General features: G+C 46.5%; 1 protein-coding gene and 1 pseudogene across 3 annotated transcripts in view; one reads left to right on the top strand and one right to left on the bottom strand.

Annotated features, from left to right (window-relative positions):
• Nucleotides 1-5,889: 5,889 nt before the first annotated feature.
• LOC111156331 lies at nucleotides 5,890-6,223 on the bottom strand (annotated as a pseudogene).
• A 7,222-nt stretch (nucleotides 6,224-13,445) lies between these two features.
• LOC111156382 (MLX interacting protein) overlaps nucleotides 13,446-27,440 on the top strand; it is a 58,927-nt gene continuing 44,932 nt past the window's right edge. For all 3 annotated transcript variants that reach the window (XR_002641199.1, XM_022517219.1, XM_022517218.1), the window contains exon 1: nucleotides 13,446-13,945. Coding sequence is in view for 2 of the 3 variants with exons in the window: in XM_022517219.1 (XP_022372927.1) it covers nucleotides 13,533-13,945 (413 nt within the window). In the remaining variant the exon portion in view is untranslated. The remainder of the gene's footprint in view (nucleotides 13,946-27,440) is intronic.

Here is a 27,440-nt window from a genome sequence, read left to right as displayed (position 1 = left end):
CCCCCCCCCCCCCCCCCCCCCCCCCCCCCCCCCCCCCGCTTCAGTTTCCCTATCTATAAGAGAGAGGTCGCTGCTCAGTAGATGCGTGAGGCCGATTGTGCAAACAGTCGCGGGCCGTCTAGCCTGGGCCTCTTTGGCTTCCCCCACGATTAGACACCCCCCACCAGCGTGGCCTCTCTCTGCAAAGGCCTGGGGGGGGGCGGGGGTGTCTCCCTGCAGAGGTGACATCTGAAGCGATCAGAATCCTGTTGGGCTTTGCTGCATCCGACCTGCAGCCGGCGGGGGCAGGAGAGCCACGCGCGGCGGAAGCACCGGCCCCAAACTGTTTCTCCAAGTAGTCCCCAGAGATGGCCCTTGGCTTTCAGCTTATGCACTTGTTTATTTTCAAAGGGACGCTGCCAGACCACTAAGCCACCCCTGCCCTTTCATGGTTTGTTTTATGCTAGAGATTTCAGGAAGAGAGAGAGGAGGTAAAGTGACCTGAAACCAAGTCCTCCGCCAGCCAAGAACAGCAGCAGGCCCCAGCTGTGAGATTGGAGAGACACGTGGGGCCAGGATGCCCTCTCGCTGCCTGCCAGCCCCCAGAACGCTGGGACTCCGAATAGTGTGAATGCTCATTGCAAATATTTAACAGTTGATGCTGGAACAACTGGACAGCCACCTGGAAACGGAACGAACCTCAGTCCATCCCCTACGCCTTCCAGCCGGATTCACTCAAAATGGACCATAGACCAAAAATGTAACTCTAAACATTCTAGAAGAAAATATAGGAGAAAATCTCCGTGACTGGGGTTAGGCAGAGCTGTTGTAAACATGACCTCAAAGTGCTAACTACGAAAGAAAAAGTTGATAAAACTGGACTTCATCAAAATTCAAAACTTCTGCTCTGCTAAAGTTACGCTGTTATGAGCCGGAAAGACACACCACAGCCCGGCAGACGGTCTTGGCCAAACATGTATCTGATAAAGGACTTGTACCTAGTTCTATATAAAGAACTCTCAAGAGTCAATAATAAGAAAGCAAACACCCCCGCCAAGAAGAAGAAAAAGGAAACCTAGCAAAATATCGGCATAGACATTTCATCAAAGAAAATATATGGGAAGCAAATGAGCACAGGAAAAATGCTGAACAGCATGAGTTATTAGGAAATGCAAGTTCAAAGCACAGTGAGATGCCAGTCTACTCCCAGTGGAATGCTGAAAAGATAGACCACACCAAGTGTCAGCGAGGGCGCGGCTCCGCCAGACCCCTCCAATCCCTCCCACATGGCGGGTGGGGAGCTAAAACAGTACAGCCACTTGGGAAATAGTTGGCAGATTCCTCTAAAGTTTAAACATCAACGTACCATGCAACCCAGAAATCCCACTCCTACACGTATTAATCTAAGAGAAATTAAGATGTCCATAAGCCTGTGCATAAACGTTTATAGTAGCCTTCTTTACATAATCCCCCCAAGCTGGAAAGGACTAACATGGCCTTCGATTGCTGAGTGAATGAACAAACTGTGGTATGCTCATAAAGTGAAATCCTGCTCACAAATAAACAGGAAAAGGGGCGCCTGAGTGGCTCAGTCAGTTAAGTGGCAGACGCTTGATTTTGGCTCAGGTCATGATCTCAGGACTCTCGGACTGATCCCTGTGTGGGGCTCTGCCCTGGGTGGGAAAGCTCTTGAGGATTCTATCTCTTCCTCTGCCCCTCCCCCCACTCGAACTCTCTGTCTCTGAAATAAATAAATAAATCTTTAAAAAAAATTTTAGTTTGAGAGAGAGAGTGAGCGAGAGAGAGAGCACATGAGAAGGGGCAGAGGTAGAGAAGAAGACTCCCCACGGAGAAGGGATCCCAAAGTGGGGCTCGATCCCAGGACCAGAATTGTGCCATGACCCCAGTTGAAGGCAGATGCTTAACAAACTGAGCCACCCAGGTGCCCCTAAATAAATCTTTTTTTTTTTTTTCTTTTAAACAGGGGTGCCTGGGTGGTTCAGTCGTTCAGCATCTGCCTTTGGCTGGGTCATGATCCCGGAGTCCCAGGATGGAGCCCTGCATCAGAATCCCCACTCAGCGGGGAGTCTGCTTCTCCCTCTGACCCTCCCCACTCTTGTACTCTCTCTCAAATAAATATATAAAATCTTTTTTTTTTTTTTCAAAAAGAAAAGAAATAAAGAGGCATGAACTAGAGACACTAAAGAATAGGGAAGAATCTCAGATACATTATGCTGAATGAAAGAAACCAGACTCAAGGCTATGTACTGAAAGATTCCATTTCTATGGCATTCTGGAAAGAGCAAAACAGCAGGGACAAGAAGCATGTCTGTGGTTGCCAGGGACTGGGGTAGAAGAAAGGGGTCGAGGGACGCCTCTGTGTGTTGGGGTGGGGAGGAGGGTACCGGAAATCTGCCACATATCGACTGCAGTGGTGATTACGTGACAGCATATTTTTGTCAAAATTCATGGAACTGTACCATAAAGAGAGAGGTTTTCTGCATCTAAATTATACCCCACCCAAACCAAACAAATAATCATAATAAACCAATATGGCACCACATACTAGGTTCCAGGCACTGTTGGAAGTACCTCACACATACTGACTTACTCGATCCTCACAACAACCCCAGGGAGTGGGCATTAATTATCCTAAATCGTGAAAGCTTTGTCCCCAGAGTTCTCTCACCTTCAATTTCCTCCCCACCTTGGTCTGACCCCGAGCACGTACTTCCTTCTGCAACCCTCACCTCTCCCGGGGCTGTTTTCTTCCCACAGCTAAAGTAGGAAGAGATCCCACTAACTTGCTCCCGTGAGAGGCATACAGCTGATGAAGAGGCATGGCAGGAAATGCAAACTCAAATGCCTACAGGAGCCAGGCAGGTAATGGAAAGAAGCAAAAACCCACCGGGACAATAGGGAGTGGTGGGGACTGCAGAAAATGGGAGCGCTCATGCTGCATCTAAAGGGGACAGTTGCTCCGGAGCTCCAGCTGCTACCAGGTGGAAATGATAAGGGCCCCATGTTGTCAGACCTTCTGATAGTTCAAGAAAATTCTAACATTCTCACGCTTATATGAAATATCATGATTTTTTAAATGTCAGCAAATCAGCCAAATTAAGAACAAAAAGCTGTTTAGATAATGTTCTTATTATTGTATATTAATGGCACGTTCACCCCCTCTTTTCCGCCAAAATCGCCCCCACAGTACAAGAAAACAAGAAGCGGGAGAGGCAAATCCAAATTTAGGGAAAGAAGGCGACATCGGGAGTCCCAGACTGCAATATACAGAGTGGAAAGGAGGAGGAGGGACGTGAATGGGCTCTGCAAGGTGGGAAAGATCAGACCCCAGGGCTGGAGAGGTAGAATCTAGTGAGAGGCAAGTCATTCCTCTCCGCAACCCCAGAAAGTCTCAGGAATTGGATGTCTCCGCTACTGCAGAAGGCAGGGGACTAAAACGGGGCTTGGTTGAAAGTCTGAATATGAGGGGCGCCTGGGTGGCTCAGTGGGTTAAAGCCTCTGCCTTTGGCTCAGGTCATGATCCCAGGGTCCTGGGATCAAGCCCCGAAACAGGCTCTCTGCTCAGCAGGGAGTCTGCTTCCTCCTCTCTCTCTGCCTGCCTCTCTGCCTACTTGTGATCTCTCTCTGTCAAATAAATAAATAAAATCTAAAAAAAAAAAATCTGTATATGAAACAGACCTCTAGGTTGCCTCCTGCATCCTGCTCAGTCTCAGCTGTCCGCCCTCTCTCCCTTCCTCTGGAGACAGGGGGTTTAACATCTGGAGAAATTACATCAGAGAGGCTCCAGGCTCCTGGACAGTAGCATGGAGGAGGGCAGGGAAGAAGCCGGAAGCTGCAGGCAGAGAGTTCGGCGGTAGTGGACAGATGAACAGCAAGACCCCTTCCCCCTCCCCTGGCCTTGTCCCAGAGAGTCAGTAGACAGGCTTATCCTTTCCCAGAAAGCGACTGGAGCTCAGAGCAAAGACCACCAGATTGTGACATTCTGGAGTCTCTAACCTAAAAGCTCCCTGGCCACCCACGGGCTCGCCGCTTATGAGCAAAGTTCCAGCCACATGCACAGATCCTGGCGGACATTCTAATGGGAGCCCAGACCTTTGTGGAAAGCTTCCCGCATGAAAAGAGAGTTCAAAACAAACTAATGGGGAAAAAAAAAAAAGAAGAAGAAGAAGAAGGAGAAAAAGAAAAATAATTCAGTGAGCAAAAGATAATTTAAAATAAACTCGAAGTACTATTCTTGGAGAGATGAGATGGGATTGCATCTATGAAACAGGAACCAATGCTCTCTCTATCAAGAAAGAACACGCTAAAAATAAGAAAGACCCCTAAGAAAGTTTTAATGTGGCGTAAGTTAAAATTTTGGTAAAATTCCCCAAAAAGTAGGTCAGAGAGACAGAAGTCAGAAAATATAATAAAATTAGAGAATGGATCCAATGGGTCCAATATCTAATAGAAGTTCCAGAAAGAGAGAACAGGACAAAATGAAATGGAGAAAATAATCAATTACATAATATAAAACAATATTCCTCATATGAGGACATGAACCTTCAGGTTAAAAGTGCCCACAGAGGGGCACCCGGGTGGCTCAACTGGTTGAGCATCCAGCTCTTGGTTTCAGCTCAGGTCATGACCTCATGGGTGTGAGAATGAACAGAGTCAGGGTCCACACTTAATGCAGAACCTGTGTCAGATTCTTTTCCCCTCTCCCTCTGCTCCTCCCCTGCTCTCATGCTCTGTCTCTCTGTCTCTAAAATGAATAAGTAAAATCTTACAAAAATAAAATAAAAGAACTGAGTGTGGTGCATAAACAATGAGTTTTGGACTGAAAAAAAATTTTTTTAAATAAATAAAATAAATAAAAGAGCCCACAGAGTGCCCAACCTCATTAATTTTAAATGGACCCACACCAAGACACCTGATCATAAAATTCAGAACACTAAAAACAGAAGGGCTCCCAGAGAGTAAAACAGGTCATGGGAAAAAAAACAAAAACAAAAAGAAAACACAGTATGGGAATGGCATTGGAGGGGTGCCTGTGGCTCAGTCAGTTAAGCGTCCCACTCTTGATTTCAGCTCAGGCCATGATCTCAGTGTTGTGAGATTGAGTCCTGTGTTGAGTTCCATGCTCAGTGGGGAGTCTGCTTGAGATTTTCTCTCTCCTTCCGCCTCTGCCTCCCCCAACTCCATTCATCTTTCTCTCTCTTTCAAATAAATAGATAAATCTTAATCAAACAAAAAAGAATGACATTGGATGTCTCAAAACCAATATCAGAAGCTATAAGATAGTGGAGCAATATCTTTCAAATTCAGAGGACAAATGATTTTCAATCTACATTTTTCTACCCAGGCAAACAGTTATTAGGTAAAATAAAATCACGTTTAGATGTGCAAAACCCACCAAATTCTGCTTCCTATGACCTTTCTGCAGAGGCTACTAGAGGATATACTCCTGTGAAACAAGAAGGTACACCAGGAAAGATAAAGACAAGGAGTCCAGGAAATACTACATTTGTGTGTTTCTTTTTTAAAAGGTAGAATTAATATTTTATTTTTACTTATAATCAGAGGGTAGTTGGGTATATAGTCTTAATGCTTGATCTTTCCTTTTCACAAATAAAACAATTATAAAGTTTTTTTAAAAAAGATTTTATTTATTTGAGGGAGCAAGAGAGTCTGAGAGAGCATGAGTGGAGGGGAGGGGCAGAGAGAGAAGCAGATACCCCACTGAGCAGAGAGACCAATATGGGGCTCGATCTCAGGACTCTGGGATCATGACCCACGCCAAAGGCAAACACTTCACTGACTGAGCCACCCAGGCTCTCCCCGCACCAAAATTATAAGTTTTAAACAGGCAATGGCTGGTTATGCTTCAGCAAACCTGGTTAGATTAATTCATTCTTTAAGAGTTTCTTTATTAACTCCAGAAAATCCAACCATCTTTTGTCCTTTCAAAAAAAACAAAACTGGAAAGTTGGCATGCGTTTGACTCCACATTCTAAAGCAACATCCTGGTAGTCATTCCTATCTGCTTCAAGGACATCATGTTGGAACACTTTTCAGAGAAGGAACATCATGTTGGAACACTTTTCAGAGAAGGAATGAAGAAAGGCTTGATCATTTTGCTAGGTCCACTACACGTGAATGAGAAGTCAACAGCAACAAGTTTATCTCTTGCACAGTTCAAGGCTTCCTGAAAAGCATACTTGCTCTCAATCTGCTTCACCATTTTGGTGGTTGGGGTCTGACAAACAATTGTAAAAACCAGTGAAAGGGCATCCAAAGCATCAGACAGAGCTTAGGAAATAGTATATTTGACACAGGATCAATGAAGGAAATTTCCAGGATGATAAAGTGAGGTCCCAGGACAATAACTATGCAGTAAGCCTAGACAAAATCAATCCATATTGTTAGTACAAAGGACTTTAGTGGGAAAAATTGAGGCTGATAAGATCTGACAGGGTTGACTCTGTCAAAATTGTACTGAGATATATTTAACAAAACTATTGGATGGTATGGGGAGACTTAAACCATTGGTTCTAAGAAAGCTAAACAAATGGGGGAAAAGTAAGGCAATTATTAACTCCAGGAAAAACAAAAATTTGAACAATTTTTATTCAAAGAAATAAGGAAAAGAAATTATAGTGCATAATAATTTTGTGGCCGGAGCGCCTGGGTGGCTCAGTCAGTTAAGCGTTTAACTCTTCGTTTTGGCTCAGATCATGATCCCAGGGTCACAAGATCAAGCCCCAAGTAGGGCTCTGCACTGGGTGTAGAGTCTGCTTAAGATTCTCTGTCTCGGGGCGCCTGGGTGGCTCAGTGGGTTAAAGCCTCTGCTTTCGGCTCAGGTCACGATCCCAGGGTCCTGGGATCGAGCCCCAGATCGGGCTCTCTGGAGAGCCTGCTTCCTCCCCTCTCTCTCTCTGCCTGCCTCTCTTGCCTACTTGTAATCTCTGTTTGTCAAATAAATAAATAAAATCTTAAAAAAAAAGAGATTCTCTGTCTCCATCTCCCTTTGCCCCTCTCCCCCTACTTGCACGTACATGTGCACATTTGCCCTCTCCCTCCCTCTTAAAAATAAAATAAAATAACAAAATAGAATAAAATAAATAAAATGATTTTGTGGCCAAAATAATAAAAACATTGAATGTGAATTTAACAAAATAACAATTTAACTATATTAGTAAAAAGGGGGAGGAAAGAGGTGTATAACAAAATAAAGTAAAATCATTCTTTTAATACTTTAATTACATTAGTTAATTAAATTAGTTTAATTAAATTAGTTAATTAATTAATTGAGACAGATTGAGAGCATGTGTGCAAGCATGAGTGAGAGGGAAGAGCAGAGACAGGGAGAAACAGATTCTCATCTGAACGGGCAGCCCAACTCCAAGGCTTTGATCCCAAGACCCTGGGGTCCCAACCTGAGCTGAAGGCAGTTGCTTAACTGACTGAGCCACCCAGGTGTTTCAAAGTCAAATCATTCTAACATAATAAGTCAATAGATGAAGTCTGAAGTTGGTGATTTTAGAATATATATATGTGTGTGTATATATATATATATATATATATATATAGCAAGAGAAGCTTTTTAAAAAAAAAATAGGGGGTGCCTGGGTGGCTCAGTGGGTTAAAGCCTCTGCCTTCGGCTCAGGTCATGATCTCAGGGTCCTGGGATGGAACCCCCCCCCAATCGGGCTCTCTGCTCAGCGGGAAGCCTGCTTCCCCCTCTCTCTCTGTCTGCCTCTCTGCCTACTTGTGATCTCTCTCTCTGTCAAATAAATAAATTAAATATTTTTTAAAAAATGAAAAAAATATTGGAGATAAATACTTGAAGATAAATACTTGAGATAAAGAATTGAAAAGGATTACCTCTGGGAGGAGGTGGGTAGCACTGTCAGTTAATAAGGAGCATGTCATGGGTGTGGGGGTCAGATAGGGGACTGCTATTTTAATTATAAGCCTTCTAACATGATTTGTTCTTAAAAGCTCTATTTTTTTTACACCTTATTTTTATAAAAGTCTTTTAAAGTCATAATTTTAAAATTCAAAGTTTAAGTTTTATTTTTTTGCTCTACTCTGTTTCTTGCATACTCTATTTACTTGAATTTAATTTCTGCTGCTGAAGAACAGCCTCCAGTAATTCTTTCAAATATCCTATGGACGAAAAACCATTCATTTAACCTTTTATACTCCAAGACTTACTAAAGTAAAACTGCATACAGTGAAATTCACTCTTGTCAGGCATACATTTCTATGACTTTTGAGAAACTTACACAGTCACATAAGCACCACCATAAACAAGAGAGAGTATTTCAACACCAAAAATAGTTTTCTTGTTCCTTTTTGCAGTTAGTTTCCTCCCCACAAGCTCCTGGCAACCACTGATCTGGTTTTTCTGTCCCTATCATTTTGCCTTTTACAGATGTCATATAAATAAACGGAATCAAACAGTATTTGGCCTTCTAAGTCTGAATTCTTTCACCTAGCATAATGCTTCTGAGAGCTACCCATGGTGTCGCGTTAATGGAAACCAAAAATATAATTGATCATTACTCATCAGTGCCATGCACTACATAGTTCCAGTTATGTGCTGGGATTGTGCCTCCCGGCTCCTTCAGGTTTGGGTGAGGCCATGTGATTCATTCCAGGCAATGAGTCGTGTGAGTATATACGTATCACTCCCAGGTTGGACCATTGAACTGTTCATGTGAGACCCACCTAGCTTTCTCTTCCTTTCCGCCACGGCGGCGATGGGCAACATTTTGGACGGTGGCTGCTCTGATAGTCCGAGCCTTTGAGTGACTACAACCAGCAGAGAGATGTGTGATGGACGCGTAGCCAATAGATAGGTAGCTAGAGCTAAAAAACACACCGTGGTGGTTTTCAGTCATTGAGATTTGGGTGTGGTTTGTTATCACAGCACAATCAGCCCATACTGATCCACAGAGAAGCCTGTGCATTTAAGCACTGGAACTTTTTCTTTTATTGGGGCTCTCATCATTTCCTCTATTCTTCCCTCTCTCTCTCTCACTCTCTTCTTTCTTTCTGGAACTATTAGGCAGGTGCTGGAGCTTTTGAATATATCCTCCACGTCATGTACCTTCTCTTTGTCCTTTTAGAATTTCTAGGAGAAATTCTGTTTTAATTTTTTAGTTTACTACTGTGCTGTCCAGCCATATTCATTTTGCTATCAACTCAGCTCTTCAAAATCATATATTTATTTATTTTCCAAGATCTCTATTTGTTTCCTTTTTTTTTTAAAGATTTTATTTATTTATTTGACAGAGAGATCACAAGTAGGTGGAGAGGCAGGCAGAGAGAGAGGGGGAAGCAGGCTCCCTGCTGAGCAGAGAGCCGGATGCGGGACTCGATTCCAGGATCCTGAGATCATGACCTGAGCTGAAGGCAGAGGCTTAGCCCGCCAATCCACCCAGGGACCCTCTATTTGCTTTTTTTAACAAAGGAGCTAAAATGAGTTTTTTGCTTGATGGGCACAGAATCTTCCACATTTTTTTCTAGGGCTATTAATTATTTTTAAAGTCTTCTGTTTGTTCTGTTTTTTTTTTTTTTAAGATTTTATTTATTTATTTGTCAGAGAGAGAGAGAGAGCGAGAGTGAGCACAAGCAGATAGAGTGGCAGGCAGAGGCAGAGGGAGAAGCAGGCTCCCTGCTGAGCAAGGAGCGCGATGTGGGACTCGATCCCAGGATGCTGGGATCATGACCTGAGCCAAAGGCAGCGGCTTAACCCACTGAGCCACCCAGGCATCCCATTCTGTTTGTTCTGTTAACTTCCCCCTTACTTGTCAGTTCTCAGCTAGCTTTCTTCCGGAGTGCTGGCTTTCCTTAAGTGCTTGCTGACTGACTTTTGCTGGTCTGTAATACTCTGTATTGGGGAATTCCTATTTGCCTGATTGTTGATTTGATTATAACGGCATGCTTCTGATTTTTCAAGAAGAGATGGCTGTCCTTACGAGGTTCTGTATTCTTGTGGTTTGCTGGGTCTAGGAGCTCTCTGTCCTTCATGGGAGTTGTCAGCTCACCTGGAGAACTGCCCTGCCTGTCCCTCTGTGCACGTGGCTGTTGCTGCTCATTACTCTGCAGGAAGGAAGGTGGGGGCCTCTCAGGCTAGATTCTCTGCAATCATTTCCCCATATCCTGGTTAACTGCCCCCAAGGCCTTCTCCCTCTAGCCATTGATTGCTTGTTATGCCCTCCAGATCTCACTCTTGGTAATTCACTGCTTCCTGCCTTTTAAACTGTGTTTTCCTCCAGTCTTGGTTTTTTTTCCCTCTCTAATATAGTCTTTAAGAATCGATGGTGTGGATTAAACAAAGCAGGTCTGTGCACCACATATGGCCCATGGGTTGCCAGTTTGCAACATCAGCCTTTAGAGAGGCTCTGTCCTCCTACGGAATTGATGTTTGCTTTTTTAAATTAAAAAAAAATAATAAAGTATACATCCTCCCACAAGGATGTCTTTTGTGCTAAGAGACCAAAGAGAAATAAAGAGTATACTGAAAAAAAAAAAGGTATACAAGTAAGATTTCTTTTGGAAATTAGAAAATACAGATAAGCATAAAGAAGAAAATAAGAATCACACTACCCAGAGATAACCGGTATGAACATTATGGTGCATTTTCTTTTTTTTTTTTTTTTAAGATTTTATTTATTTATTTGACAGAGAGAGATCACAAGTAGACAGAGAGGCAGGCAGAGAGAGAGAGAGAGAGAGAGAGGGAAGCAGGCACCCTGCTGAGCAGAGAGCCCGATGTGGGACTCGATCCCAGGACCCAGAGATCATGACCTGAGCCAAAGGCAGTGGCTTAATCCACTGAGCCACCCAGGTGCCCCTATGGTGCATTTTCTGACACACACACAGAAATATATGCTTTGTTAGTATTTGTTTGAAATTGATATCAAACTACTGATAACTTTTTAAAAAGTTGGTTTTCCACCCAACATCATATCATGGGCATTTTTCCATGTCAGTAATATTTGCTTCATTTAATATGTCGTGTTTCCGGGGCGCCTGGGTGGCTCAGCCAGTTGCCATTCTTGATTTCAGCTCAGGTCATGATGTCAGGGTTGTGAGATCAAGCCTTCTGTCGGAGCTCTGTGCTTAGCAGGGTGTCTGCTTGAGATTCTCTCTCTCCTTCTCTCTCTGTGCCCCGCCCCCCAAATGTAGCATTTTATTCCATTTGGGGCCACAGTATATTCAATGAATTCCCTCTTGTCAGACATTATGTACTTTTTTTTTTTTTTAAGATTTTATTTATTTGTTTGACAGAGATCACAAGTAGGCAGAGAGCCAGGCAGGCGGGGGGGGGGGCGCGGAAGAAGGCTCCCCGATGAGCAGAGAGCCCAATGTGGGGCTCGACCCCAGGACCCTGAGATCATGACCCGAGCCGAAGGCAGAGGCTTAACCCACTGAGCCACCCAGGCGCCCCCATTATGTTGTCTCTAATTTCCACTCTTGAGTAGTGATGCTACAATCTTAGGATCAAATTCTGAAGTGGGATTGTCTCAAATGCAGCTGGACATTTAAGAGTTTCCCAAGGAGTTGGGGCACGTGGGTGGCTCAGTTGATTAAGTGGATGCCTTCGGCTCAGGTCATGATCTCAGGGTCCTGGGATGGAGCCCTGCATCTCGCTCCCTGCTCAGCAGAGAGCCTGCTTCTCCCTCTCCCTCTGCCTGCCACTCTGCCTACTTGTGCTCTCTGTCAAATAAATAAATAAACAAATAAATCTTTAAAAAAAAAAAGTTTCCCGAGGAGAAAAGCCTTCAGATGAAGGATGGCAAGTCAAATGGTGGCCTTTTAGACATCTGCAACCAGCGTTGGGGGCGCTGCTTTGGGCAAGGGGTAAGACCTCAAACTTCCACTTGAAGCAGCCAGTCCCTTTGGCCTATCCCTTCTTGGAGACATCTGGGGAAGGAGGGTGCGTGGCCACTGAGAGCCCTTTTTTCACTTTCACTCTGAGCACTCTGCCCTTCTGGAGGCCCTTGTCAGGAGGGCGGGGCAGGGTGCTCAGCTGTCCACCCAAACCTGGAAGTGAAACTGGTTTCAAAGCAGAGCACAGAAGCTGAGGAGGACTTTCAACGGATTAGTGGGGCCTCTTGGCCAAGTGCCTCTTTCCGCCTATTGATGCCCTGTCATCCCCTATCTTCCCAACACAGCCCCCAACTCCAGGCTGGCTTCGAGTCCCCAAAACCTTGACAGCTTTCTAGAAGTGTTGACTATTAGGTTGAACCATATGAAACTGCTGTTTCTGTAGGTGCCAAATGGTTGAGTATTGGCAATTTCTAGGTACCTCTGGTCTGGTTGGTTCCATTGCTTCGGTCTGTAGAACAGCTTTTTTTTTTTTTTTAAGATTTTATTTATTTATTTGACAGATAGAGATCACAAGTAGGCAGAGAGGCAGGCAGAGAGAGAGAGAGGAGGAAGCAGGCTCCCTGCTGAGCAGAAGCCTGATATGGGGCTCGATCCCTTGACCCTGGGATCATGACTCCAGTCGAAGGCAGAGGCTTTAACCCACTGAACCACCCAGGCGCCCTGTGTAACAATTCTTTAGCATTCATTCCAAGCTAGGCACTTTATCATCATTTTTAACTGTCACAACTTTCTGAAACATAGAATTGCGCCGTTAGGAAGGGAAGTAAACTATGGCTCAGAATTTCCCCTTTCAGAATTGCCTGGGGGCTGGTTCACCCACCAAATTTAAGATTTGAACAGTCTGAAAAGACAGTAGTTGGGGTTAAAGGAGCTGGTGGCTCTACCGCGTACTAATTGCGATGCCCCTCGCAGAGTGCCTTAACTCGGCCGAGCCAGTTTCCACCCCTGTGGATATGACGTCTCAGTGAGAAGCGTTCTTGATCGTGTTTCCGCGTTAGAAAAATCCCTTTGATATTCAGAGACTCAGTCTTCTCATCAATAAGATGGAGATCATAACCACTGTGCTCAGAAACACCGGCGACCAGCTGCGAGGACACAGTTCCAGGCCCAGCCAGAAAAAGCGGAGTCTGAGAGGGGGAAGGAGCCCCACCTCCACCCACCACGTGGAGGGCCCGCCCCGCCCGCAGCGCGATTCCGGGGAGAGCGGGGCGGGGCGGGTCCGGCACCGCTTGGCCAACGCCTCTCCAAGGCCGCGACACTTGCGAGCCGCACCACCTGGCCACGGCAGCCCGTAGCATCCCCCGCGCCCGTGAGCGGAGGGGGCGGCGAGGGGCGGGGCCTCCAGGCGTGGCCTCCAGCGACCTTCCTCCCCGCCCCACCCCCGCGCTTTTTTTGTCCGCCTAGATACGGAGAGGCTCCCCTGCACCTTTAAGAGGCGGAGGCTGGCAGCCGATTGGCCGAAACGCGCCGGTGACGTCACATCGGGGTCGGCGCCGAGGCGGCCCCGTCGGCCCGCGCCCTCCCCCCCCGCCCCGCGGCGCGCTCGCGGACAGTCCGCGCGCGGGCCGTGTCGGGCCGGCGCCCAGTCAGCCTCGCTCGCCCGCGTCGCCCGGAGCCCCGGGGGATGCCCCCAGACGGCACCCCCTATGGCCGCCGACGTCTTCATGTGCTCCCCGCGGCGGCCCCGCAGTCGGGGCCGCCCGGTGCTGCTCAAGCCTCAGGTGCCTGAGGACGACGACGACTCGGACACCGATGAACCGTCCCCGCCGCCCGCCTGCGCTTCGGCCACCCCGGCCCGGGCCCACGCGAGCGCCGCGCCGCCGCCTCCGAGGGCCGGGCCGGGCCGCGAGGAGCCTCCGCGCCGCCAGCAGATCATCCACAGCGGCCACTTCATGGTGTCGTCGCCACACCGCGAGCACCCGCCCAAGAAGGGCTACGATTTCGACACGGTCAACAAGCAGACGTGCCAGACCTACAGCTTCGGCAAGACCAGCTCCTGCCACCTGTCCATCGACGCTTCGCTCACCAAACTCTTCGAGTGCATGACCCTGGCCTACAGGTAGGGACCTGGCGACCCCGGGCCGGCCCCACCTCTCGAGAGGAGCTTTCTACTTTGACAAAACCGGCGCGGAGGGCTCGGCCGCCTGAGGACCGCGGGGCTGCACGCGTTCCCATTGGTTCTTGCCCCTTTGGGAGGGTTTATGGGTCTGGGATCCTCCGTGGAAGCCAAAGGGGTCCTTGTCCTGGCCTCTTCCCGTGCTAGCAGTGCTTGGGTTCTTCCGGTTCTCGTTCTCCATCCAGGCCCTCCCTTCCAAGGTCCCGAGGCCGCCGATTTGGGGCACGAAAAGGGTGTAAATACAGGCTGCCCCTTGTGTTACTCGACTCTCCACCCCTTCCCCCAAACGCTTTGTGTGTTGCCAGCAATATCGGGTAGTAGGTAAGAGCACCTGTCCAGGGCTGGCTTCAGTGCTGGTTCCAGTAGTTAATGGCTGTGTCCAATCCCAGAGCCTGTTTCCTTCTTTATGAAGGGGGGGATGACAGTAGTATCAGCCTCCATTGGCTATTTTGGGGAATGGAACGAGAGAGGTAGTGCTTATTCCGGTGCCTGACACATGGTTAGATGCTCCTTAAATGTTGGCTACTTTTCTGATTGTCCCAGCAGAGGGAGGCTGGGTCTTCTCACATATAGGTTATTGGGAGACCCTCTCCCACCTTCGTGGCCACCCTGGGTGCCTCCTAGGTAGACTTTCAGAGCCACAGCTGTTGGAGGTGCAGTCTGCCCCCGCTGACAAGTTGGAAGATTCTCTGGTCAGCGGTGAAACACTATATGGAGATGGCATTGTTGAGGGCAGGCTCCCCAGACACCACTCTGACACGTGGATCCAGCTCTGGGCAGAAATCCTTTTTTTTTTTCCCCCGTAAGTCACAGATATGCCTGGCCCTCATGAGTTAAGTGTCTTTCCGCCCTCTCCTCCTTCCGTGTGCATGTTAGGTATTTGTGCCAGGTGACTTCTGCCTCAGCAACAGAACTTCTCTGGGCTGGCTGCAGTGCAGAGCAGTCCAGTCCTGCATGAAGCTCTCGATAGGATCTCTGCTGAGTGGTGGTTATTGCATTGGTAACTGGACTAGCTCTGGCTGTCTCAGGTCTGCAGGCGGCACAGGGAACGTTTCCTAGGAGACTCCAGAAACAGCATAAAGAAAAGTAGGTACGTTCCCCCACCATTCCCCGCCCTCTTTTTTTTTTTTTTTTGGAGAGCCTTTAAACCCTGATACGTCCCAAGTTAAAAACATTACACGTTCACCTGAAGTTAAAACATGGCTCAGGGCAGCATTCTCCCTCTCTGGAATAAATGATTAGTCAACTTGTTCCTTTGTTATGTTCCTGAAACAGCCCTCCCACCCCCACCCCATTTCCTCTCTTGAAGGTTTCCCTGGTGGTTTGTTTGCCACACGGCTGCAGTGGATTACCCAGAGCTCTCTTCCCATCCCCCTTGAATGGCACATTGGTTAGGCTCTGCTCTGTTTCTCTGGTCTTGCCAGTTTGAGCTGGCACTGAGCCTGTGAAGATGTTCTCTCTCTTTCTCTCTCTCTCTTTTAATGGTATTGAGATTGCAGCCTTTTGCCCTGTTTTAGCTCTGCTTACTCAGTCTTGAATTTTGAGCACTTCATTGGAATCAAACCCACCTAGATTGTAGCATATGCCACAAGAGCTTTTTCCAACAAAACTATAGGTGAAAGACAGGAATGTGTTTTATTAAGAGGACTGAATCCTTTTCTTTCTTTTAATATAAACTTCGTGTACTGGGAGAGAAAGATGATTAAGGCGCAGGAGGCATGAGTAGAAAGCTCTTACCTGAGCTCTGCTAAAGGAAAAATAAGCCAGTCTTCCCTTTGCCCTTTTAGGTTTGGATAACCTAAAGGCTTATTATTAAATAACACCAAAGAATTTTAGTAATGGCATTTTTTCCCCCACTTCTTTCAAAAATATCTTGGTAACAGGCCATTGCTCAATTAAGTTTCTTGGTTGTAAAACGCACCCTTACCTTGCTCTTCCAGACCTCCAGCCCCACTGGCTCTCTTGCTTTGCTGTAGTTCCTTGTGCACAAGTCCTGCCACTCTGCAGGTCTCCAGTGGGTATCTGCCTAGTAATTTCTCATGAAGACACTCTTTGTCTCTCTGTGTGAGGCCGATTTGAATGTCCCTGAATTTAGTTGGCAGTGTGGAGCTGTGGTACAGATTGACAGAGGAATGACTCAAAACCAGTTGTCTGGGCTGTCGCCTCTGGCACGGAAAGCAGCAGGAGAACAGAAGTGAGTTTCTGACCTCAGCTGTCCTATCATGACCACTAGCTGGCTCTCCCTGAGAAGGAGGGTTGAGGTGGGGGCAGGGAGGGAAGCAGATTTGATCTTGGTGGTCTGACTTCCTTTTCTGTGGGGTTTGAGCCTTCACTGCTGTTTTCCAGGTTTTCTCTTTCTCCTTGGGCCTAGAGGAAGGCCAGCAGGGCCTCCTCTTCTGCGTGACTGTTTCTGGCCTAGGCTCTTTCTAACCTCAGCTTCCTGTCTCTTGGTTATAGCTGCCTAACTCTCCCTGGTACACTCTGTGCCTTTTTTTTTTTTTTTTTTTTTTTGGTTTGGTTTCCTGTTGAACTGCTGTCTCCCAGCTGTTTCCAGATGAGGTTCAACAGCTCTTTGGGAGAGGAACTAAGTGCAAGGGAAGTTGTGGCTATTTTTTCCCTAGCCCTGTGAAGTGGTCCAGGGATTCTGAGTATGATCTGTTCTTGAACATGCAAAGTCTTGAACTCCTAAAGGGTCTTTGGCAAGACAGACTTTGGATGAGGGAATAGGGTGTTTGAGAAATGGGGACTATGTATGAGTGCACCCAGTGGCCCGCTTGGGTGACAGTGCCAGGGGGATTCCAGCTCTATATCTGGCCTTAGCATCCACGTCCTTCCTGCTCTGTGACGCTAAGTAGCCCCACAACAGAACTTCTTGATTTGGTCCTACAATGTGTACAGTGCTCAGTTACTGGGACGATCTGGAGGGGAAGAAGTTGCCTTTCTCCAAGGCGAAGTTAGGTGATAGAGGATGGGGGACGAGCCCAGGGTTTACCTTTTCAAAGCCTTCCTGTCTGCCCCTGTAAAACCGGGAGAATAAAACTGCCCTGCCCGGCAGGGTGGATGTGAGGATTAACTGATAGAATGTCGTGAATGTGCCTAATACCTGGCAGGCAGGCGGGACTCACAGGCAGAGTCCAGTTTTCTGTCCTGACCCCGCTGATGTTTAGGAGGACCAAGAGTCCTCATGTATAAGCTGAAGGAAGTAACGGGTCTGACTGGGGTCTTTTAGTGTGGCTTTCAAATGCCTGCTTCACAAATACTAAATAGATGCATTCTTGCTTTGCCCATGCTTCCCAAGCTCCACAATGGAGCTATGTACTCTAGAACATAGCTCATGGTTCTTGCCCTCTTAGCATTTTAAGGAATGTCACACATGTAACTCACCCACACAGATTCTGATCACATCTAGTAGATAGTTTTTTGTGGTTGGTTTTGGTTTCATTTCTCCATCTTTTTATGTAGTTCCTAATAAGAACCTAATAAGAATCCTAGGTATGAATGTCTCTGGAGGGCAAGAGATGGTCTTTCTATGTATTTAGGGATAAGCAGTTCTTTCTGGACAGTGGGTTTCTGCTGAAATGGATATCTGAGGATACCTTTTAATTCGTACCTGTAAGATAGCATTGGGATACGGATTTCCAAAATCTACTCCTATACACGTATGCTCTGTATAGTAACCTGTGCTCCTGTCCCATGGTGGGAGTCTCTTGCCACACTCAAGGAATTGCCAGGATTAAAGGTTTGGAACACGGTATCCTCCAAATTTTAGGTTACCAGTAGAGGTACTTTCTAATGTTAGGCATGGTAACTGGTCGTAAATGGGAACCGTGCACACAAATGACTAAATTTACTCTTCTGCGGCATGCCAAGGATAAGCAGGTTTTCTTTCACTCTTTTCAGTATTTGATCATTATATAGTATGCACTGAGGGGCATGCACTGAGGTGGGAGCGAGGGCTACAGAGATGAGAAAGACCGTCTCTGTCCTTGAGGAGCTCACAAACTAGGGAGTAGGGGACAGATAAACAGACGGTGGTAGAATAATTAGCAAGGGCTGTGATAAAAAATGTGAGCCAGCTCTTAGGGCCATACTGAGATTGAGTGTGCATGTGAGTGTGTGTGTGTTTATGTAATTGCTATCAGTGTGGACAGTTTGCCCTGACATCAGGGTTTAATACTTACCTCCCCTTCCCCATGTTAACTGTCCGCAATTATGGACCATATTCCCCAGCAGGAAGCCCCAGGGTTCCTTTTCTCTGTCTTCTTCCCTTGAGTAGACTGGAAGCAGATTTCCTTTTCACAGAGAGGCTGATTTGCTAATTGCCATCCTGATGGAAGGGCAGAAAAAGTTGATAATATTGGGAAGAGCCTGGGAAAAGAGGTTAGAGGAGAAGGTGGAGGGAGTTTATTTGCAAGGGTGGAAGAAGGGACTCACACTAACTGAGCTCTCCTGTGTCCTGGATTTTCTTGACGTGGTCTTTGTTTTTTTTTAAGATTTTATTTATTTATTTTTTGAGAGAGAGAGTGTGCACAAGTGGTGGGTAGGGGCAGAGGCAGAAGCCCATTCCCCTCTGAGCAGTGAGCCTCAGGACAACGGCATGAGGCTCCAGCCCAGGGTCCTGGGATCATGACCTGAGCCGAAGGCAGACACTGAGCTAAGCCCCCCAGGCGCCCCTCTCTTTATGTGATCCTAAGCAACTCTCACAATAGCCTTCTCAGGTGGGTGGTGATTGAGTCCTCATTTTTCATATTAAACAAATATCCCCCTCCCCAAATTTAGAGGGTAATTTGCCCTGTTGCTGAGGTGAAGCAGCTTGTCCAAGGCAATGTCTGTGGAGCTGAAAAGTTGCCTCTCTCATCTGTTCCACAAAAGCCTGCGGCCCTGTTAGGAGGTGAGAGTGCCGGTCCCTCTAAAGCAAGGCACGGGGAAACCAAGATGGTTGTAGGCTGCTCGGAGCCCTTCCAGGTGCTCCCCTTCCCCACTGATGGACTCCCATCCATCCTTCCGGACTCAGCTCAAGCACTCTTGTCCTACTAAGACTTTGCAAAGGGCGAGTGTGCCACATTGCTCCGTAAATCCGTGACGCCGCGGATTCTGTCCACTCTCGTTATGTAGACCTGACTTGGCACCACTCAGGCTGTCTTCACCTTTGACTTTCCCACAGGCCTGACAGTGTCTGGCACACTAGGTGATTAAGAAATACCTGTGGCGTTGAAAAGGGAAGCTCAGGGACCTGGAAGCCAGCATCATAAACTTGCTCTTGGCAGCCTGCTTTATCTTCACCTGTGCAAAGATAGACACAAACTCTGCGGGGTGGTGCTTCAGAGGACATTGGTGTGCAGTGGGACAACAGGCTGAGTGCTTCTGTTGGCTGGTACTTGTATCGTGGCCCACACGGACTGTTGGAGCAGATTAATGACACCCCCTCTCCCCCAATAATCATGTGGTAATCCCTGGAACCTGTGACGATGAATCAAGATTGCTAATCAGGTACCTTTAAAATGGAGAGATTAGGGTTGCCTGGGTGGCTCTGTACGTTAAATGTCTGCCTTCGACTCAGGTCATGATCTCAGGGTCTTGGGATCAAGTTCTGCATGAGGCTTCTTGCTCAGTGGGGAGTCTGCTCCTCCCTCTGCCTGCTTTTCCCTCTCTGCTTGTGTTCTCTCTCTCTCTCTCTCTGACAAATAAATAAATAAAGTCTTTAAAAAAACAAAATGAAGGGGTTATTTTGGATTAACTGGGTGGGCCCACTGTAATCACAAAGGTCCTTAAAAATAGGAGAGGAGGGGTGCCTGGGTGGCTCAGTGGGTTAAGCCTCTTCCTTCCACTCAGGTCGTGACCTCGGGGTCCTGGGATCAAGCCTCACATTGGGCTCTCTGCTCAGTGGGGAGCCTGCTTCTCCCTCTCTCTCTCTGTGCCTGCCTCTCTGCCTACTTGTGATCTCTGTCTGTCAAATAAATAAATAAATAATCTTAAAAAAAAAAATAGGAGAGGAAATCAGAGAGAAGCAGAGAGAGCAGCAGAAGCCCTGGCCCGATTACTTGCTGGCCCTGAAGACAGAGACGGGGCTGTGTGCTAAGGAATGTTGGTGCCTCCAGATGCTATAAAAGGCAGGAAAACATATTCTCCCCTAGTACTTTAGAGGGAGCCCAGCCTTGCCGATAACTTGATTTTTAGCCCAGTGAGACCCATGTCAGACTTCTGATCTCCGGAACTATAAGATAAGAAATTGGTGGTGTTCTAGTGCTCATTTTGGGGTCATTTATTATAGCAGCCTTAGGAAACTAATATAGCCTGTTTTGAAATGTTCCTTGAGGTCATGTTTTTAAGTAACCCAGCTTCTGTAAAGGCATTTTCAGCTCTTCAACTGCAGGAGAGCATAGCAGCCCACCCTGGAATTCTTTTTTTTTTTTTTTTTTTTAAAGATTTTATTTATTTATTTGACAGAGAGAGAGATCACAAGTAGACGGAGAGGCAGGCAGAGAGAGGGGGAGGGGGGAAGCAGGCTCCCTGCTGAGCAGAGAGCCCGATGCGGGACTCGATCCCAGGACCCTGAGATCATGACCTGAGCCGAAGGCAGCGGCTAACCCACTGAGCCACCCAGGCGCCCCCACCCTGGAATTCTATCGAGTTATACAGGCTATAGTAGGCACCACTGCAGGGGATCCAGTGATAGGAGGGCCCAGTTATATCAGGAAAAGCCTGTAAAATGGGTCTTACCCTTAGTCCCCAGTACAATCCGAGAACAGGGTATTATAGAGAGTTAACTTTACTTATTTTTAAGGATTCATACGATGATGAAAAATTCAGCGTGAGCTCCCATTCTCTTGGATACAATATGTGCAGTTCAGACAGCAAATATCTTGGGTGATGTTTTCCATCTTTTGTTGAAATTCTGTTTATAGTTAGAAATCCAGGCCACAGGACTTGCATTTTATTTAGACAGATCTCTTGGGATCAGGATCATGGATCAGGGACCTTCTTGTGCTCACCAGGGTAATGGGGGCTGATTACCCCATAAGGATCAGGAAAGGTGCTGGGAATCTTGTGATGATTCCAGGATTCTTAGGACCGCCTGACTTCAGTGCAGGCTGGAGCCAAGTTCCAGGCGGCTCTGGGTCCTCAGCACAGGGAGCTTGTCCTTTCCTGGTTCACCCCGTGAAGTGACTCGGCTCTTCTCAGGCTCTGCTTTCCTTTGCAGTCTTGCGTAGCCCCCTGCCAGCTGGCTCGCTCACCTGCAGCCTGTTTCTTCTCCACGTCTAAGCTTCTGCTTAGCGGAGCTTTGGCATCTGCCTGACTGGCGCTTGCCCGTGGCCTGTGTTTCGGATAGAGCCCTTGCTTAGAGCTTCCTGTTACCACCACTGCCCCTTGCCAGTCGCCTAACTAAGCCCCATGGCCTCTAATTAAACTGTTTGAGGGGGAGATTAGCTGTTCCCTCCCTCTCTGAGCAGAACCTCACTGGCCCCAGAGCACGAGTCTGGCTGTGGTCTTTGGGCTGGCTCCTCCTTCCTTCTAGAAGTTATTAATCATGCCTCTTTTGGGTGCTAGGCACAGCTCTAGCCTTGGTGATCCAGTAGTAGATGAGGAAAATCAGTCATCCTCCCTCATGAGTTTGTATTTCTAGTAAGGCAGATCGGTAAGCAAAGTGATGTATGTTGTTAGTGCAGTGGAGAACATAAAACAAGATGAAGGAAGGAGAGTGCTGCGGGGCTGGGGGAGGGTGGGCAGATACTCTGTCTCCCTGGTCAGAGGAGTCTTCTGAGGAGGTGACATTTTAGGTTGAGCTGAAACCTGAGTTGTGAGTAGGCGCCAGCCATGGGTAGGTCTCCCACACAGTAGAAGAGCTGGAGGCGAAGGCCCAAGGTGGGATGAACTTGGCACACTGCGGGGCGAGAAGGGAGGCCAGCGTGGCTAGAATGTTGAGGGCAGGAAGAGTGGTAGGAGATAAGACTCAAGAGGCAAGGGGCCTTGTTGGCCGTAGGGGGACATTAGGATCTTGTGCTTGCTGTCCTGGGGGATACGACTTGTTGAGGCTGCTCTGTGGAGAAGGGTTGATAGGCAAGAGTACCACTTGGGAGGCTGTGGAGCCTCTCTCAGACTAGCATGGTAGCCTTGGAGGTGAGGAGAACTGGATGGATTCAAGGCGGGTTTTGAACTTGCCAAGGGATTGGACATGGAGGATTAAAGAAAGGCCAGCATCGGCATGACTGGGAGGTTTTGGCTGAGGAAGGCCCAGTCGCCTGCAGTGGCAGGACGCTGGTGTGCTGTGCACTGAACTTGTCTGCCGTGGGTGCCCTGTGGCTGGAGCTGTGGGAGGGGCAGCTTCCCGAAGAGGAGGCTATGAGGGGGCTGTCAATGTGGGTGGCCCTTGGGTTCAGCAAGGTGCTCACTACTGCTGAAGTAGTCCTCGCAGAGCCTTGGCCAGTCTCCAGTTCGTGCTGTTCCATCTTGCCTCCCAGACCTCCACTGCCTCTCGAGGGGGCAGCTGCGGATGGGAGGTTTTGGATGTTAGAGCTGGCATTCGGAAGGTAATGTTTTTTTCCTGCGAAATATATGTTATCGTATATCCCAAGATATTTTTGCTCAGCTGGGTCTGGTTGTGGTAGAGGAACACTGCCCGATCTTAAATGCTCTAACGAAACTTCTCTAAATCTAGCATTCCAGAAAAATCGTCTGGAAGGAGGCAGTGTAAAAGGGGAGTTCTAGGAAGGCGTCCAAGATCTGGAAAAACAATTCCAGAAACAGGATTTCTTGCCCTTCGCTTTTGAGTCTCAGGAGTGAAGAAAAAGAATCTAACAGCGAGGAATAAAGCTAAGCAGTAAGATCTCATAAGGAGACGGCAATGAGAGCTGGCGCCTGCTGGAAACAGGTTTGGGTTTCGGGCGCAGTGAGCGAGAAACCGTGAGGATTTAGGTAGCGTAGCTTTGCTGTTGAGGAATAGTCTGGGGGTAGGAGGATCTGTTCTGAACGCTAGTTACAGTTCCTTTCCTCTGTGGCTTGTGGGCCTAGGAAGGAAGGTGGCCTCTTTTGGTTTGTCACCATGAGATAAACTCGGGCATCAAAACAAAAAAAGCTTCTTATATAAAAAGTAGGGGCATTAATTTAGTTTCTAGATAGTTACCCAGTGACCGAGTTTCTGAAAGAACATCCTGAGGAACTTCATCCTGTGCTCACATGGCAACCGGCCCGTGTGCCAGTGGCTACCTCGTCTCCTGATGGGCAGCAGGGACCTGCCCTGATAGCTTGATACTGAGCTTTTTAGAGGAAGTTAATTTATAAATCCCTTTTATTTATTAAAATGAAACACTTTGAAAAAAAAATAAAATGAAACACTTTGAATGCTTCAAACAACATATGATTGTATTGGTTTGCTATTGTGAACAACTCTTTTCTAGTTGAGTAGCAAGCAGGGTCTTTTAAAATGCCTTCTTTGCTCTTTAAATTATCAAACAGGTCTTTCTCTGCCTTGAAGCAGGTCTCTTTTAGCCACTTGCACAGACAAGTTTTTGTTGTTGTTTTTTAGCAACGTTACTGAAGTATAATTTATATACAATAAAATTCACTCATCTTTTTTTGTTTTTTAAGATTTTTATTTTTGTTTATTTATTAGAAAAAGAGGAGAGAGAGAGTTCGAGGTTGGGGGAAGAACAAAGGGAGAGGGACAGGCAGGCTCTCTGCTAGGCGGGAATCATAAGGTTGAGATCTTGGCCTGAGCTGATATCAAGAGTCCGACGCCTAGCTGACTGAGCCACCCAGGTGCCCCAAAGCACACTCATCTTAAGTATACCATTCATTGATTTGTTGTTGTGTTGTCGTTATCCCAGTCCAGTTCTAGAACTGGATTCCATCACCCCACTGAAATCCTGCCCCTTGATGTTTAATCCCAGTTCCCATGTTAGCCCCAGATGCACTCTGATCTGCTTTCTGTGTCTCTAGATTTGCATTTTCTGGACAGTTTCATATAAATGGAAACATTTACATCTGACTTTTGTCACTTAGCATCCTGTTTTCAAGGTTCATCCATGGTGTGTATTTTACTTACGATATATTTTATTCTTTGTGATTGCTGAATAGTATTCTCGGTTTTAACATACCACATTTATTTATCCATTCATGACAGACATGTTTTTGAAGGAAGCCTAGTACCTCCATCATTTGGGTCTTGATTTTCCATTCCCTGTAATAAAATTCTCATGCAGATCGAGTTGGGAACTTTCTTCTAAGGTGAGAATAGGAACTGGCAGTGCATGTGGTGGGAAGATACTTGGTTTGGATGCTAGTGGACAGTGGTGTCACTGGTTGGTAACATACCACAGCCCCTCTAAGTCACTGTGTCTCTAACTGGGGGGAAAAAAGGCAAGGGTTGGGGAAGAGCCGGTATGTGCAACATGATGAACCTCAGAAACACTGTACTGAGTGAAATAAGCCTTACTCTGAAGAGTATATACGATTTCATTTATATGAGGTTCTAGAATAGGTGAATCTAAGGTGAAGAAAAATCACACCAGTACCTGCCTCTGAGGGAGGTTGGAGAGGGGACTGACTGGAAAGAGGCACAAGAGAACTTCCTAGGATGGTGGTAATCTTGGTAGGGGATCGTGTATATATTTGTCAGAACTCTTTGAGTAAGAACAGTATGCTTAAAATTTGTACATTTTTTTTTCCTGTAAATCTAACCAAAAACAACAGGAATCATTGACAAATATGGAACCCTGGTTGATGTTAGGCATGCTGGTCTGCTAAGGACAAAGTGTACAGATGTCTGTGTCTTACTCCAAAGTGCTTTAAGATAGTCGTGCTGGAGCCTTCTGGCCTCAGGACCCCTTCAGGTTCTTAAATATTGAAAACCCCAAAGAGCTTTTGTTTGTGTGGATTATATCTGTTAATGTTTACCATATTAGAAATGAAAACTGAGAAAATGTAAAAATATTTGGTAAGCGTTAAAAAAAATAATAAACCCATTTGGGTCAACCTAACGGTTAACGGTTTTGTAGAAAATAACAGTTCTCAAGGGGTGCCTGGGTGGCTCAGTGGGTTAAAGCCTCTGCTTTTGGCTCAGGTCATGGCCCCAGGGTCCTGGGATCGAGCCCCACATCAGGCTCTCTGCTCAGCAGGGAGCCTGCTTCCCGCCCCCCTTTGCCTTTCTGCCTACTTGTGATCTCTGTCAAATAAATAAATAAGGTCTTTAAAACAAAAAAAAAAAAGAAAAGAATTGTTCTCTGAAAAAAACAAGCCCTTCTCTTTAATGTTTAGCTAATGTTTAGTTGGAAGACAGCTGGATGCTCATATCTATATTCATCTGTTGCAGTGTTACGTGCCTGGAAAACTTCACTGTACCCTCTTGAGAGAATGAGAGTGAAAAAGGAAAGAGCCTCTCAGTATTATTTTGAAAATAGTTTTGATATCATGGACCCCCAGAAGGGCCTCACAGACTCCCAGGGGTCTCCAGATCACTTTGAGAACCACTGCTGAAAAATAAATAAGATGGATAGTTGGATAGATTAACTCGTGATAAAGTAAATGTATCCAAGTGTTAATTGTAGCATCCAAGTTGTGGGTACACAGGTGTGCAGCATATTTTTTTTTTCAGTTTTTCTGTATATTTGAAAATCTTCACATTGTTAGCAAAATGAGAAAAATGCATTTATTTAAAGAATGACCCCCATGGCTTTATCACGGAAAAATAGATATTTTGAACAATATTGAAGACAACCTTTGGAATGAAGTACTGATCTATGCTACAACCAGGAGGAGCCTTGAAACATTATGCTAAGAAGCCAGACACAAAGGCCCACCTGTCGTGATCTCATTTATATGAAATGTCCAGATTAGGCAACTCATAAAACAGAAAGTGGAGTAGCGGTTGCCATCAGGATAGAAGAATGGATGGGCCCAGCTAATGGGTGTGAGGTTTCTAAAGGAGTGATGAACATGTTCTAAAATCAGAGAATGGTAAAGATTATGCAACCCTGTGAATGTACTAAATACCAACGAACACTTTTTTTTTTTTTTTTTTAAGATTTTCTTTATTTGAGGGGCGCCTGGGTGGCTCAGTGGGTTAAGCCTCTGCTTTCGGCTTAGGTCATGATCTCAGGGTCATGGAATCGAGCCCCACATCGGGCTCTCTGCTTGGTGGGGAGCCTGCTTCCCCCTCTCTCTCTGCCTGCCTCTCTACCTACTTGTGATCTCTCTCTCTGTCAAGTAAATAAATAAAATCTTAAAAAAAAAAAAAAGAAAAAAAAAAGATTTTCTTTATTTGGGAGAGAGAGAGTGAGAAAGCATGAGAGGGGAGAAGGTCAGAGGGAGAAGCAGACTCTCCATGGAGCTGGGAGCCTGACGAAGGACTTGATCCCGGGACTCTGGGATCATGACCTGGGCCAAAGGCAGTCGCTTAACCAGTTGAGCCACCCAGGCGCCCCACCAATGAACACTTTTTTTTTATTATTTATTTATTTATTTATTTTTTAAAAAGATTTATTTATTTATTTATTTATTTGACAGAGAGAGTTCACAAGCAGGCAGAGAGGCAGGCAGACAGAGAGGAGGAAGCAGACTCCCTGCTGAGCAGAGAGCCCGATGCGGGGCTCGATCCCAGGACCCTGAGATCATGACCTGAGCCGAAGGCAGCGGCCTAACCCACTGAGCCACCCAGGCGCCCCTATTTTTTATTTTTTTAAAATATTTTATTTATTTATTTGACAGAGAGAGATCCACAAGTAGACAGAGAGGCAAGCAGAGAGAGAGAGAGAGGGAAGCAGGCTCCCTGCTGAGCAGAGAGCCCGATGCGGGACTCGATCCCAGAACCCTGAGATCATGACCTGAGCCGAAGGCAGGAGGCTTAACCCACTGAGCCACCCAGGTGCCCCCAACGAACACCTTTTTTTTTTTTTTTTTTTTTTAAATATTTTTTATTTATTTGAGAGAGAGACAGTGAGAGAGAGCATGAGCGAGGAGAAGTTCAGAGAGAGAAGCAGACTCCCGCGGAGCCAGGAGCCCGATGCGGGACTCGATCCCGGGACTCCAGGATCATGACCTGAGCCGAAGGCAGTCGTCCAACCAACTGAGCCACCCAGGCATCTCCCCAATGAACACTTTTAAAGGGAAAATTTTGTGGCATGGAAATTATGTTCCAATAGAACTGTACTTAAAAAATACTTAAAACACTTCAGGTTTTCAACATTATCTTTAGGAAGTCTGACTTGGGAAACTCTGGACTACATGATCTTGAAGATCTTAAATATGTCAGTGTCTAGAAATTTCATAATTTGGTATCTCCCCATCTCTTCTGTGTATCATAAATGAGAGACTGGTTGGGAAATTGACCTGTCTCTCCAACTTGCCTGATAGCTTGCCAAATCACCCTCTCTGAGGTTATCCTATTAAGCTCTTTTTTTCCTCTTAATGTATGAGTCAGGGGTTACAAATATAAATGCCCACA

Source organism: Enhydra lutris, unplaced genomic scaffold (assembly GCF_002288905.1).
Source record: "Enhydra lutris kenyoni isolate GAN:26980312 unplaced genomic scaffold, ASM228890v2 scaffoldscaffold46, whole genome shotgun sequence".
Lineage (NCBI taxonomy): Eukaryota > Metazoa > Chordata > Mammalia > Carnivora > Mustelidae > Enhydra > Enhydra lutris.
Note: the sequence above shows the minus strand (reverse complement) of the source record. Positions and strands in the feature narration are given on the sequence as shown.